The following is a 15886-nucleotide window of genomic DNA, read 5'->3' as shown; positions in this document are numbered from 1 at the left end:
CAATGGCATTGGGTTCAGAAGGTTGGAAGTTGGATAATGGAGTCACAGGTAAAGTCGGGGGACTGGTGATAGGGGAAAATGTAGATATAGGAGTTGGAAGGGCATGCAAAACCGGAGAACCCTGACTAACTGAATTCTTAGCTTCGGCCTTTGCCGCCGCTCTCCTACATCTGTTTTTCTCAAGTTTATCTAAGTGACTAGTCAAAGTTTTCCATTTCCCCTGATCCCACTCTGCATTCGTTACAAGTCAAGACTGAAGAACAAGTTTGTCCTCTACTTTGACATCAAATGGTATGAGAGTCATATTTGATAGAAGTGAATTTGGTAATACAGCCTTTGCTGCAAAACCTACTGCTAGCAGAACTAGAGTTAGACATCATGAAAAGCAAAAGTCCAAGCTAAATAAGCTAATACAATTAGCGCAATCGCTACCAAGACACAGAATACTTCACCAAAAATGGTGAAAACCATCCGGCGAATTATACTAAGCCAAATAAAAGCTGAAGTCAACAACCATGTCAAGCTGTCAACCAGCAGAAACGAATTGGGCTCGTTAGTAGCGTTGTACCTATCCTTCTCTGAAAGTGGGGGGGGTTACCTACACCAAAATATTGGAATGCTACGCGAACTTTCAAATTTAAGCTGCCGATAAACGAAACGTAATAGCTATGTAGTTACTTGGTAAGTTACTTATATAAAAATATATATTTTAGACGTAAAACTTGATTTAAGCACAATACATTGAAAATAAAAGTATTGTACTGTACAGCCTTATAATCTATATTAAAACTGCTTTATGACACCTACCAGTGTTGTATTCCACAAGACAATATGCACTGATTGTGAAACATTAAATGACAGTGCTCTTGCAGTGCGAGGATTTGTGACCACTCCCCAGGCAACAGAATATGTATTGTCAAATTGTAAGGCACGAAGAGATGCAAGATAAAAAGAGCTGAAGCCTTTGGGAAGGAGTCTTGGAGTTGTAAACTCATAATACCCTAAAACAACAGCCTGAAAGAGAAGTCATTGGGAGAAACATTTCCATGTATAAACCTAAATTTAGCTAACCACAGCATCATTTCTTTAAAAAGCCTTGAATATAACAGTTGGTAACGCAGTTATTTTTGGCAAAGTGAAGTTACCCTATTGTGACCAAAATGGATACCTAAAGAAATAACTCTATCAAGATTACATGTGGAAAAAAAGAGCAATCAGCATTTTTTGAGGTCATAATGAATACAGTAATCCCATAAAAATTTGTAAACATTCTGACTACTTTATCTTAATCACTGATACTCAACGTTAAAATGAAAAAGCCCTTATATTTTCAACTTACACTGTATTCCATCTGTAATCGGGCAAGGTCAGCATTACTGTTAACATGGGAAAGCGGGCGCAAAGTCCGAGAAAGGAATCGTATGATGTGTCCAGCATCCTTAGGTCCACCATAAGCAATAGCCTTTGTCTCTAAGCCAGAAAGGGACCGTACATGTAGTATTAACGCAGGGAAGATTCGAATCTTGTACTTGGTTTTACATTCTGACCTTGGATGCCAACAATTAATTGCTGCAAAGTAAATCTGCAAGGAAACAGGACTCTAATAATCAAAATAAATATGCTGTGTAGTAATACTACTTTGTACATCAAAGGACAGTTAGTTAAAATGAAGGTGAAAATATAAGACTGAATATGTATATTATACACAGTACCTCTAAGGTCCAAGATTAAATACTTTATTGGAAGACAAACAAATTTTTAAAGTTGGAAAACTGATTTTTCTACTCACAATTACACTTAGATAATGAAAAATAACACGGAAAAATTATACAAAATTGCCTGTGACAATAACATGACTAATGCAAACATATATAAGCACAAGATTTTTGCAACCATTTTATTTAAACTAAAAATCTTATGATAACAGAATCCACCATACTGTTTATAACAGAAAATTAATATCACTTTACTTGAGTAATTCTACAAACCTGTTCGTGGTAATAACGAGCAACTTTTTCTATCTCCCATCGAAGAATTTGTGATTCTCTATCCCAAGGTGCATAATATACAACAAAAGACAGGTCTGCTGTTAAGAGACGTTCTGTGAGAGCACCAACATCACCAGAGTAAAAATCAGATACAAGGGAATGTCGTGGGAAAAAAGGTGTAGATGACTTCACAAGTGGACTTCTGCAAAAGATATAACAACTAGTGAAATTTACATAACAAAAGTCTTTTCTCTGACAAAAAGTTTTATATGTACAACAAACATTCTACTCAAAAAATATTTTAACATATAATTTCTCATTAAGTGAGGAACAGACAGAGACAACTTACTTTTCATATAACATATGACTTCTCATTAAGTGAGGAACAGACAGAGGCAACTTACTTTTCACATAAGTTTATAGAAAAATCTTAAACATTTTCTGAGTGTTTCATTCATCCTAATGACAGTGGAATGCAACCAACAATGAAGAACTGACAAGTAATAACTGTGTAATATACTTCACAGTGATGTTCTGTATAATGTGGATTATTTTGACAGTTCTTTAAAGTTTAACATGATCACTCAGTTGAGATCTTGGACTTTTCCAAGTAGTATTATTACTGACTCTTCTTCCAGGGTAATAAGTTCATACATTACTACATTAAATTGTTGCAAAAAATGGTTTTGCATCTACTGCATGAGTGAAATCTTCATATGACTTCAAAGTTTAACAAAATCCTATTCTACATGACTTATCATTGTAAATTTTAGAAAAGTCAAAAACAGTAAACCCCTGGTATTCGTGTTCTCACGATTCATGGATTTCTCTATGGAACATATATATAAACATTATTCGCAGAAAATTCGCCCATTCGCAGTATTTTTCACTGAGAAATATTCACTAATTACTGTATTTTCTTATCATCTTCATGACTAAATGCACTTTTTTGTGATAAAACTATTAAAATACTCAGGTATAAGCATTTTTAGAATTTTTTTTTTTGTGTGTTTGAGCTATCAAAATAGGTTAGGCAGTTCTAAGTGTTTTAGAGGGGTTTTAAGTATTTGCAGATTTTAGCTATTCACGGGGGTGTGGCACCCATCCCCCGCGAATACAGGGGTTTACTGTACTCTGATATACATTATTGTATGGGTTAATGAACAAAAGGTGAGTTATCCTGGTGGCAGAGAGTCACTGTCTCTCTCGAAGCTAGTGATTCATTCCTCTGCCCTCAGATGAATCCAATCTGTAAGGCTAAAATGTGGGGACAATGTAAAATATCACTTTTTATGTTGAGACACATTAGGATTAAAAAAAGCAAAGGATTGTGGAGGATTCTCTCTATCCAACCTTTGTCCCACAGACAAAATTCTCCCTATCCAACCCTTGTCCCACAGACAAAAAACAACTATTTCACGTTCAACAAACTCCAAACAATTCTTCAATTCAGGGATCAAACCAACATGACATTTTTATGATAAAATAAAGTTTTATATTTACTTACCCAGTAATTACCTAGCTAAGAGTTTCTACTCGAATGGCAGCTTAAATTTTGAAATTCAAGGTAGCGATTCATTTACTTTGTGTAGGTGACAAGACCCCACCCACTTTCGGGGTAAGATAGAGGAACAACTGAGCCAATAGATAAATTTGTTTATGCAAAAATGTCCATGCACGGGGATGAGGGCAGGCTCCATCCGTAATTACTGGGTAAATATATATAAAACTTTATAAAAAAAAATGTTATTTTTATATAAGTAACTTACCCAGTAATTACTTAGCTGATTCCACATTGAAAGGTGGTGGAGAATCGTGGACAGCAGAATAACATTTTACATATGAAAAGTTAATGACCTACAATAGGGTAACATTGAGACAATGTTTGTTGTTTCCTTACCCAGTGAGAGAGCTGTGCAGATAATTACTGCCTCTGGTTGCTGCTCATCTCAACCTGTAGAGATATGGCAGTACAGCCAGAGTCGTCTCTATGGCAGTGGGATATTCTGCAGCGAAGGAGTACTCCGAAGGCTGACGGAACACAGTATACGGCAGGAACTTTGTGATAAAGGTCAATACCGAAGCCAACAAAGCTCACACAATTGCCCCTGCCTAGGGCGCAGTACCAAAACATAATAAAAAACCAGCAACAAAATCACCTACACCATAAAAATTAACATGACCACGACCCAACACTAAGAAACTGGTGGGCACTCCACTCTTGTACCCTCCAGGCTTCCTCAGAACTCTACACCACGAACAAGGTGAAGAGCTAAATACACAGGAAGGGATACTTCCTACACTTCCTCACCCATCACTACGCCAGCTAATGACATCGGTCCTAGGGTACTGCAGTTTTCGTAAACAGTTTCCACATCCCGCAGATAGTGCACTGCAAACACCGACTTGCTTCTCCAGTACGTTGTCTGAAGAATGGAGGATAGGGAAAAATTGTGCTTGAAAGCTACTGATGTACTGACTGCCCTTACATCATGAGCTTTAACTTTCATGACTTTTCAAGTCATTTTCTTCCACTTGGGAATGAGACTCAATAACAAGACCCCTCAAGAAGAAGGAAATGGCATTTTTAGATAAAGGTCTAGAGGGATTTTTAACCGAGCACCACAAATTAGAAAACTCCCCTCTAATTTTCTCAGTTCAGTACAGGTAGTACCTGAGGGCTCTCACCGGGCATAGCACTCCTTCCTCCTCTTCTGTGCCTAAAATATCAGATAGGCTCTTAATGGTGAAAGAATGAGGCCAAGAGTGTGAAGGGTTTTCATTCTTTGCCAAAAAACTTAATAAGAGGAGGAACAGACTGTGTCTCTGTTAGAAAAGCCAATCCTCCTGTTGATCGCTTGAAGCAGTGGCCAGCGCTAAAAGAAAAATAGTTTTCTTAGTTAAATCCCTCAGTGAGGAAGAATGCATAGGTTCGAAGTGTTCCCATGATAACCACTTAAGTACCACGTCTAGATTCCAAGGGAAATTCTCCTCTTGTCTAGATCTGGTGGTACTGAACAACTTAATCAGGTCCGAAATATCCTGATTGGAAGAAATGTCGAGGCCTCTGTGACGGAAAACAGAGCTGAGCATCGCTCTGTTGCCTATTATGATGGAGGAAGACCTTCTTAGAGACGACCTCAAGTGCAGAAGAAAATCTGCTGTTTGAGGGATAGACGTCTGAAAAGATGAAACCCCGTTTCTTCTGCACCAGGTCCTAAAAAACTTCCACTTTTCCTGGTAGAGTTGTTGGATGAGTCACTTCTACATTTAGCAATGGCCTCTGCTGTCGATCGCGAAAATCCTTTCACTCGGACAAGTCTACTGACAGTTGAAAGCCTGTCAGGGCCAGAGTGGACAGGCCTTGGTGGAATATCCTGCAGTGCAGTTGTCTGAGAAGACTTGGAATAGCAGGGAGGAGCCTTGGAAAGTCTATGAGGAGATCCAGAAGGTCTGGGAGCCATTTCTTCTGTGGCCAAAAGGGAGTGGAATTTCTTAAGAACTTCCCTTATCATTCCAAAGGGTAGAAAAGCATAAAGGTCCAAATTTGACCAATCTTGGATCATTGCATCTGTTGCCCATGGGAGAGGGTCAGGGACAGGGGAGCAGAACAGAGGTAGATGGTGATTCTGAGATGTTGCAAATAAGTCTAGGGTCGGTTGTTCCCACAGACTCCATAGGTTGGAGCAAATCCAACGGTCTAATGTCCATTCGGTTGGAAGGAGGTGATTCCGGTGGCTCAGTTCATCCACCAGGACATTGCATTTGCCTAAGATAAATCTTGTGACTAATTGGGTTTGGTTATGGTCTGCACAGCACAACAGGTCTCTTGCTATCTTGCACAGGGAGAATGAGTGAGTTCCCCCTTGATGTTTTATGTAGGCCAAGGCTGTGGTGTTGTCTGCATGCACTGTGATCACCTTGTTGCAGACTTCTGTTGCAAAATGATTGAGACCCAGGTGAACTGCCTTCAACTCTCATAGGTCGATGTGAAACTGTTTCTCCTTCGGGGACCATCTTCCCGAGATTTCTTGGCTCCCGAGGAGCACTCCCCAATCCAGATCCGATGTACTGGAAAACAAGTCTAGGTTGGGGCTCACTGGGAGAAGAGATTTCCCCTTCGTCAATTTTTCTTTGGACTTCCACCAACGCAGGTCCTCCTTTATCTCTGCTGTGATAGGCAAGAAGTGAAGATCTTGATGTACTTTCCGATCCCAGTAGACTCTCATGTAAAATTGTAGCGGCCTCATGTGCAGTCTCTCCAGTCTTACAAACTGCTCCCATGAGGCCAGTGCGCCCTGAAGACTCATCCACTGAGTTGTTGTGCATGAATGAAGGGCGAGAAACAGGTGGACCTTCCTTAACCCTTCAACGCTGAGCCTCTATTTACAAAAGTGTCTGCGGTATGCCGGCGGCGTTCAGGAGTTAGCACCGAAGCGGAAAAAAAGTTTTTTTAAAAAAATCACAGCATGCTTAGTTTTTAAGATCAAGAGTTCATTTTTGGCTCCTTTTTTTGTCATTGCCTGAAGTTTAGTATGCAACCATCAGAAATGAAAAAAAATATCATTATCATATATAAATATTAAAATATATGACAGGGCAAAAAAAAAATTTCATATATAATTGTATACAAATCGTGCTGTGAGCAAAACGGTTAAAGCTAATGAGTTATTTTTTTTCTTTGTATCGTACACTAAATTGCGATGATTTTGGTATATAACAAATTGTAAAACGATCAAAGCAACACAGAGAAAATATTACCACAAAATGATGCATGAATTCGTAACGTGTGGACGTAAAAAAAAGTTTTTTTCAAAAATTCACTATAAATCGAAATATTGTGCTAGAGACTTCCCGTTTGTTGCAAAATGAAGGTAATTGATTGAATATTACTCGACTGTAAATGTTTTAGCTTACAATTGCGTTTTTCTACCATTTCAGTCGAGTCAAAGTTGACCGAAGATTGAAATTTTGGCACATCGTGATTTATATGAAAATATTTCAAAACTGACGCGCGGACGTAAGGAAAATGTTTTTTTCAAAAATTCACCATAAATCGAAATATCATGCTAGAGACTTCCAATTTGTTGCAAAATGAAGGTAAATGATTGAATATTACTAGAATGTAAGAGTTTTAGCTTACAATTGCATTTTTCGACCATTTCGGTCAAGTCAAAGTTGACCAAAGGTTGAAATTTTGGCACATCGTGATTTATATGAAAATATTTCCAAACTGATAAAAGCTACAACCATGGGTTGTAATTGTTGTATTTTACATGAAATTGTGCACATTTTCATATATAAAACTTTGTGTAACGGCTAATATAAAACGGTGCAAAAATTACGACAAAATGACAAAAGAATTTCTGAAATTTTTGGCGAGTTACCTATGGATGTAAGGAAAAGTTTTTTTCAAAAATTCACCATAAATAGAAATATTGTGCTAGAGACTTCCAATTTGTTGCCAAATGAAGGTAAATGATTGAATATTACTAGAATGTAAGAGTTTTAGCTTACAATTGCGTTTTTCGACCATTTTGCTCGAGTCAAATCTTGACCAAGGTTGAAATTTTTTGTAGTCGACGTCAGTATGATGTCCACTGTCACCCGACAGACAATTTTAGTCGACTTACGATACGTCCAGTCGGTGTTTAAGGGTTAAACAGTCCTCCACTCTCTTGGGGGACAGTGAAGCCCGAAAACTCTGAGAATCTATCAGAATCCCTAAATAGAGAATTCTCTGAGTGGGAGTTAGTTGCAATTTCTGGAGATTCAAAAAAAGTCCTAAATCTTGAGTCATGCAAATCATTTTCTTTAAGTTCTCCATGCATCGTTTCTTCATGGGAGAGCAAAGTAGCCAGTTGTATGAACAGAAAGTGATCTTTACCCCTGCTAGATGAAGCCAACCTGCCAGGGGAACGAGTACCCTTGTAAAAACTTGTGGGGCAGTTGAGAGGCTGAAACAGAGTGCTCTGAACTGATAAACTCAGCCCCTGAAGACAAACCTGAGGTACTTTTTGAATCCTCGTGAATAGGGATATGAAAATACGCGTCCTGCATGTCTAGGAAGATCATCCAATCCCCCTGACAGATGGATGCAAGAACCGACTGTGTTGTCTCCATAGTGAATTTTGTCTTCTCTATGAAGGCATTCAAAGCACTCAAGTCGAGCACAGGTCTCCAACCCCCTGAAGACTTGGGCACTACGAAGAGTCGATTGTAAAACCCCTAAGACTTGGAGTTCCTGACCAGTTCTATGGCCTTCTGGCTGACGAGAGAAGAAACCTCCCCTAAGAGGAGTAAGCCGTTCAAGGCACAGGAGTGTTGGTCAAAGGAGGCCTCTCCCTGAAGGGGACAGAAGAACCCTCCTTGAGTACTTTGACTACCCACTGGTCTGCCCCTATCGAACTCCATCTCTCCCAGAAGAGAAGGAGCCTTGTACCTACTGGGGCATGGAGGACTGGGCTCTCACTTGCGAGCTGAAGATTTAGTTGACGATTTCTTGATGGTTTGGGGTACCTGACTGACCCTCTGGACCTGGATTGAGATCTCTGCCTGTCCCCACGAAAGGGCCTCGACTCCAGAGAGGTCCTGGTGGGTACTGTGGTCCAATCTCTCTGTCACTTCGTCGACTGTGTAAGAAGATCATCCTGGGGTAGACTTCTTAAGCAGGCTGGAAACAATCTCACTAACGGTTGTCTGTGGGAAAAGATGATGCTTGTACACCAGAGAAAATAAAAGCGCCGATTTTTGAGATGCTGTCACACCCTTAGATGTAAAGGAAATCCATAGTTCCGTCTTCTTGAGCATGCCCATCGCGTATAGCTAAGCAACCTCCAGCTAACTGTCTCTGACTGCTTTGTCAGCGCAGGAGAGAAAACCCAGAAGTTCCAAAGTAATCAGGAGGAAGCAATGGCTCCCAAACTTTCTTGGCAAGAGCACCTAAGCACCAGTCCATAAAACTTAACACTTCAAAAGTCTTAAAAAGACTTTTCAGAAGGTGGTCCATCTTTTGCGCCGAAAAGAATACCTTCGCTGATGCAGGAGCGGATCTATGACCTGCGTCAATGAGACCAGAGAGTTTTCCAAAAACTTCCAGGAAGGAGCTTCTCCGGTAGCATAATATAAGTAGCGAGACCTAAAAAGATGAGAAGGAGGGACACTAAAGCAAGCCTTCCCCAGCTCCCTCTTCTCGGAAAGCCAGTTCTCCACTTCACTCGGGGCCTTCCTGGATGAGGACGAGAGAACCAACTCAGGGAGTCTGGCAGTGTCTGAAGGCTGATTGTTCATCATAAAAGATGAAGCCAGGGACAAAGGAGTCGCAGGAGAGAAGAACTCCAAGAAATTCTTAAGTAAAAACCTCAGAAGGGACGCGTATGGAGTCGCTGGAGAATCTTGATCGAAATCTTCTTCTTCTGACGAAACAGGAGACAAGGGAGCATCCGATGGAGGTGGTGTTGGAGAGGAGCCAAAACTTGGAGTCAGAAAGAAGACTTTTCTTAAACAAAGAGGAGTGACTAAACACTTGTTCCTGGCATCCAGGAGAGGAAAAGCGTTCCGGGTTGTTCCACTTACTGCAAGGAGGCTGATGACCGAGAGGAGGCGCCCTCAACCTTTTGCTGGGCAGTCGAGGAGCTTGATCCTTGGAAGAAGAACGCCTCTTCAAGGGGAGTGACTCGTCAGGAGAATGCCATTGGCGCCTTCTGTACAGCAAAGAATCTCCCAAACTAGACGAGCTGATGCACGTCTGAGACGCCTTTCCAGGAGCTGTCTTTTGATGCAACCTGGGATGCTACAGGCTGGTCTGATGGGGTAACTGCTTGTGGGCAGACCCCACTGACCTCCCTTGGGCTAACGGTATGCCTCCTCCCTGGTTCAGGGGAGTATGCCTAGGAGAATCAGCGGGATGAACAGCCACTTCCTCCACTTACATTTCACTTTCACTTTTCTTGTCAAACTTATCCATAACGACATGCATCTATGCCCATAATTGGGCCACTATACCTACCACCATATCGATTCTCTGATCAAATTTATTTTCCAGGCTGGCAAAGCAACCAGGCTCGAAAGTGTGAAAGCCAGGAGCAGGAGTAGATGGTCTATGAGTATGAACTGGTACAGGGGAAACAGGAATAATAGGAGGAGATACAGCAGGAATATCTACATCATTAGATTTAGGAGTAGTCTGACTAGCTAATTTCTCAATGGCTTTAGCAGCTGCCTTCCTCTTGCGATCTCTCTCTAATTTATTAAATGAGAAGTCATTGTCTTCCATTTACGTTCATCCCAATCCCTACATTCATTGCATGTCAAATTAACGGTAAAAACTTGCCCTATGTAATTTGTGCACAGGGTATGAGAATCATAAATTATTTTCGTTAACTGGGTATTGCAACCTTTGCTGCAATACCAGAAACTAGAAGAGTTAGTGTCTGACATACTAAGTAGCTAAAAGTCAAAATCAGTAACAAAGTCAAATCAGAAAAAAAAACAATGCCGAAAGGCTACCATACAAAGAATAATTCACCGGATGGGAAGAAACAACAACTGTCAAAACCAAGCTGCTTAGTCAACGCGGTGTGTGGATGATACAAGTGGCAGAAAAAAATTGATCTATTGGCTTAATTGTTCCTCTACCTTACCCTGAAAGTGGGCTGGGTCTTGTCACCTACACAAAAAAGAATTGCTACCGCAAATTTCAAAATTTTAGCTGCCGTTCGAGTAGAAACTCTTAGCTAAGTAATTACTGGGTAAGTTACTTATATAAAACTTTAATTTACTTAACAAAGTCTGGTTACTTGAAAATAACAAACAATAATTTCAATCTAACCAAATAATTTTCAACCAACTTAAGCAAAGACTGCTCTTGAGAGACTTAAATTCATACAATCCCTGCAGACCTCACTAGGTGTGCATTTTCACTTGCATTTAAGATACATACCATTAAGGTACTCAGCTTGGTTATTGCCTTGAGAGGAAGGACAGAAAGGGTGTAGGGGAAGAAAATAAAAGCCAGTCACCCACCCATTCAACCTCCAGCCTTATGCCCTCTGAGAACCTGAAGCAAGATGCTGTTTATCTGAAAGGAGCTTAGATTACTGCACAGCACTTGAGCAACCATGACAGGTTCTACAGAAAAGGTGTCCAAGAATATGTGGGTGACATCTGAAAGGTAACATTAGATGAATGTAGTGTGGCACCATCAGACACCTGTAAGCTAATGTCAATGGCATCATGAACTCTTGCCTGGACTGGATGACTATCCTTCTTGTAGGATGAAGCAAGTGCCCACTTGATGGCTTCAAGACAATAAGGAAGGCTGTCCTTGGACACCTCATTTTTGCACCAGCCAGCCCTAGAAAAAGACTTTGTTACTCTGGCCTTAGAGGTTTGGTACTCGCACTGGACACAAAAGCACCTCACCTGGACCCTACTTGACAGCATTGGAGGGAAGGAACAAAGTTTTACAATCTCTATCAGATACTGATGGGTTCTGAATTTTTGCCACAAACTCAGGAACAACAAAAATAAGAGGGACTCCTAACCCTCTTATGGCCAGACATGATACGAAAGGCAGCACAATGCATTAACATGCTACTCTGAGGGTAAAACTAGCAGAAAGCTGATTTGAGGCAAGATTTTGACCTGAAGCCTCCCCTAAGGGCTCACATAGCACTTGAGTCAAGCTACTAAATCTGAAGCTTTCTCAGTGGCAAGACTGTTCAAGGCTCCTCTTGAGCATTGACAACTCTAACGAGGGGAAAAGGTCCATGCCCTTCAATCAGAAAACCCTGGTTCAAGATAGAATGATATGCTTTTGTCACAGGGAATAAGTGGAATTTGTCTAATCAAAGCAGAGTGATGAAGTATGCGATATGCTGAATAATAGCTCGAATGGGCAAAGATCTCATCTCTATCATTAACTGGAAAAGATGGCTCATTTAAGGTCACCTAAAAATGTGGTTAACAGAGAGGAAAGGGTCAAGAGGGAATTTTTTGGGTGCATCGACCAGAAGAGTTGGCAGATTGGGATACAACTTGGCATGGGGACAACAAGTAGATATCAGGGTTATCCGAGACTGAGTAACAAACAGCTCATGACTAGACAAGTCAGACTGAAAGGAGGAAAAGAAGATGTCCAGATTATCCCAGAGATACTGGATGCACCCTCCAAGAGAGCCCAGAGAGTTGGAAGATTCCTGATGAATCATGAGGTGAACAAGTTCATCACTGGTGTTCTCCAAAGTTAAAAATGACTTTCTACCATTTCAGATGGTAGGGAACAATCTGTCCCCACTACCCAAGTTCTCATCAACCACAAGATTTGTTTGGGCTGGAATGTCCCTATTTGACAGCTCAACAATGTGTTGAACTGCCCACTCAACCATCTACAGTACACCGCCAAATGGCATAGGTGAGGGAAGATTGGCCCCACTTTCAGTTAACATGATACACGCAGTCCCTGTTTATTGGCAGGGGTTCTGTTCCGACGGCGTGATGCTAAATGAAAATCGCCAATAACTGAACGGTGCCAATACGAGATTATCAGTGCTGATAAGCAGAAAATCACTGATTTTCGTTGCCAGACAATCGCCGATAACCGGGGACTGCCTGTACTAGTGTTGATGTCACTCACCAAGACTAAGGAGAGACCATAACATGATTTTGGTATGTTGCAGCTTGCCACAATGCATGTCCCTACAATGCTGCTGTGAAGATGAAGGTTGTACTTTATATCCATACCCAAAATGGAGAGATACCCAGGTGTGCACCCCACCCCTCCTTTGATGCATTCAAGGTCAGAAGCATCTCCAGAGGTTAAAAGATCAAAGGGACTCCTACTAGGAGGTTCTCATCATCCAGCACCAAGCAAGGTCCTCCTTTACTCTTAACTCAATGGCATGGGGTAAGAAGGAAGGCTGCTTGAGGACAACCAATTCTGCTTCACTTACTACTGAAACAAAAGTTGATGGAGGCACCTTTAAGGCATAGGCTTCTGCATGGATGACAGGTGAGTGAGGGTGATCTGCTAAGCCAAACTGGCTTTTCCTATCACAACAGGAATGGTTGTCACTCCCTAAGCATGTGAAGACAATTAGACCACTGAACCCTGCCCGTCTCCAGTTTTCTTCTTTTCACTGGGTCTAAACAATTGAAAAATGATATTTTTATGATAAAATAAAGTTTTGTACATACTTACCCGGCAGATATATACTTAGCTATAGTCTCCGACGTTCCCGACAGAATTTCAAAACTCATGGCACACGCACAGGTAGGTCAGGTGATCTACCATAACCGCCGCTGGGTGGCGGGAATAGGAACCATTCCGTTTTCTAATCAGATTTTCTCTTCCACCTGTCTCCTGAGGGGAGGCTGGGCGGAGCCATTAATCGTATATATCTGCGGGTAAGTATGTACAAAACTTTATTTTATCATAAAAATATCATTTTTGTACATGCAACTTACCCGTCAGATATATACTTAGCTGAATGGCACCCTTGGAGGAGGGCAAGAGACAGCAAATAACTAAAAACGGAAACAACATATGTTGTAGGATAAACAAAAAACCATGGTTCTTACCTGATTGGGCAGAAGACTTCATGGATACTGTCTATGAGTCTGCTTGCCTCAGGAGCTTCAGCGAGATGTGACCTGTGACTGACAGCCCTTCTGGATCGTGCCAATGGGGATGACCCACTAACATGGCAGAGCCTGTAGCGGATCGTGTCAAAGGGGATGACCCACTTACATGACCGAGCCTACACCTGAATCATATCAATGGGGGCTATCCCTCTTATATGACAGAGCTAGGTGTCCATAAAAAATACAAGGAACATGACAACCAATCCCGACCACCTGACCAATCCTAACCTTGTTAGTGATAAGAATTGAAAGGGGAAGCATAACTCCACCACCCTCTTTCAACCAACCATAAAAACACACATCACCAAGCCTTAAAAACAACTGAATTAACTAAACTAAATAGGATTGATTCAGCTCCCTGTCCCAGCACCGAATCCAAAGATACGTATGCTCCTAGAGAGAAGCACTTATCATACGTTACTCTAATATCTCTCAAATAATGAGATGCAAACGTTGAATTACACCTCCAATAAGTTGCCTCTATAATAGACTGGAGAGACAACGACTTGTGAAAAGCCAGGATGTAGCAATGGCTCTCACTTCATGTGCTTTCACTCTAAGGAGCTTAAAGTGCTCATCCTCACACGAAATATGCGCCTCCCTGATGACGCCCTTAATAAAAAAGGAAAGGGCATTCTTTGAGATCGCTCTTGAAGGATCCTGACAGAGCACCAAAGACTTTCGACCGATCCTCCCAGTAATTTCTTCTTTTCTATGTAGAATTTAAGGCTCCTGACAGGGCATAGAGTCCTCTCAACTCATGTCCTGTCACTGAAGAAAGACCTTTAATTCAAAAATTCTTGGCCACGGTTTAGAAGGATTTTCATTCTTTGCTAGGAAGAATGGTTTAAAGGAGCATATAGCTGAACCTTCCTTAAAACCAACTTTACCGTCTAAGGCTTGTATTTCACTTATTCTCTTAGCTGAGGCGAGGGCAAAGAGGAAAAGTGACTTCCTGGTGAGATCCCTGAAGGAAGCTTGATGAGGAGGTTCAAATTTCTTAGACATTAAGAATTTCAAGACTATGTCTAGATTCCAACTGGGAGGTTTAGGGTCATGAATTTTAGACGTTTCAAAAGACCTTATAAGATCATGAAGGTCTTTGTTTTCAGAGATATTCAGATCTCTGTGTCTGAAAACTGAAGATAACATACTCCTGTATCCTTTAATTGTGGATACAGCGAGGTTGCATTGTTCCCTCAGGAAGATAAAGAAATCAGCAATGTTTGTCACAGAGGTACTGGAAGAGGATATCTTATTGGTCCTGCACCATCTTCTAAAGACCTCCCACTTCGACTGGTAGACGCAAGGGTTGAGGATCTCCTGGCTCTTGCAATAGCCTTTTGCAGCTTTGTGCGAAAAACCCTTTCGCTCTGACCAGACCTTCGATAGTCTGAAGGCAGTTAGACTGAGAGCGGGAGATTCTTGTGGAATCTGTTGAAGTGGGGCTGTTTGAGAAGATCGTTCCTGTGTGGGAGCGATCTGGGAAAATCTACTATCCATTCCAGTACCTCTGTGAACCAATCTTGAGCTGGCCAAAACGGAGCTACCAGGGTCAGTCTCGCGCCTTCCGACGACAGCAAACTTCCTTACCACTTCTCCCAGGATCTTGAATGGGGAAAAGCATACCCGTCTAATCCTGTCCATTCTAGAAGAAGACTGTCTATTGCAACTGCTCTGGGGTCCGATATCGGAGAGCAGTAGTTTTCCAGTCTTGCATTCCAGTGGGTTGCAAAGAGGTCGATATTCGGCTTCCCCACAGGTTCCACAGCTTTCCAAACTTCTGAATGGAGAGTCCACTCTGTGGGAAGGACCTGATCCTTCCTGCTGAGAAGGTCGGCCCTCACATTCCTTTCTCCCTGTACAAATCTGGTGAGGAGTCTGATCTTCCTCTCCTGAGCCCATAACAGCAACGTTTTTGCCGTTTCGTAAAGGGAGAAGGAGTGTGTTCCTCCCTGTTTTCTTATATAAGCCAGGGCAGTAGTGTTGTCTGAGTTCACTTGGACTACTTGTCCTGAGACTAGGAACTCGAACTTGATGAGAGCCAAATGTACCGCTGTCAGCTCTTTCTTGTTGATGTGCCAGTTCACCTGGTCTCCTTCCCAGGTGCCTGACACTTCTCTCGACCCTAGTGTTGCCCCCCATCCCGACTCCGAGGCGTCTGAGAACAACACTAGGGTAGGGCTCGGTAACTGAAGAGACAGTCCTTGTTTAATTTTGGAGGGTCTAACCACCAGTTGAGATCCTCTTTACCT

At 41.7% G+C, this 15886-nt stretch overlaps 1 protein-coding gene across 9 annotated transcripts in view; it reads right to left on the bottom strand.

Moving 5' to 3' along the window:
• Nucleotides 1–15886, bottom strand: part of LOC136847414 (thioredoxin domain-containing protein 11) — a 225315-nt gene that overhangs the window by 52045 nt on the left and 157384 nt on the right. For all 9 annotated transcript variants that reach the window (XM_067119083.1, XM_067119079.1, XM_067119076.1 and 6 more), the window contains 3 exons: nt 1989–2190; nt 1340–1582; nt 808–1014 (listed from right to left, as the gene is read on the bottom strand). In XM_067119083.1, coding sequence (XP_066975184.1) covers nt 808–1014; nt 1340–1582; nt 1989–2190 — 652 coding nt within the window. The remainder of the gene's footprint in view (nt 1–807; nt 1015–1339; nt 1583–1988; nt 2191–15886) is intronic.

The sequence above is a fragment of the Macrobrachium rosenbergii genome, chromosome 16, assembly GCF_040412425.1.
Source record: "Macrobrachium rosenbergii isolate ZJJX-2024 chromosome 16, ASM4041242v1, whole genome shotgun sequence".
Lineage (NCBI taxonomy): Eukaryota > Metazoa > Arthropoda > Malacostraca > Decapoda > Palaemonidae > Macrobrachium > Macrobrachium rosenbergii.
This window is presented reverse-complemented; position numbering and strand designations above follow the sequence as displayed.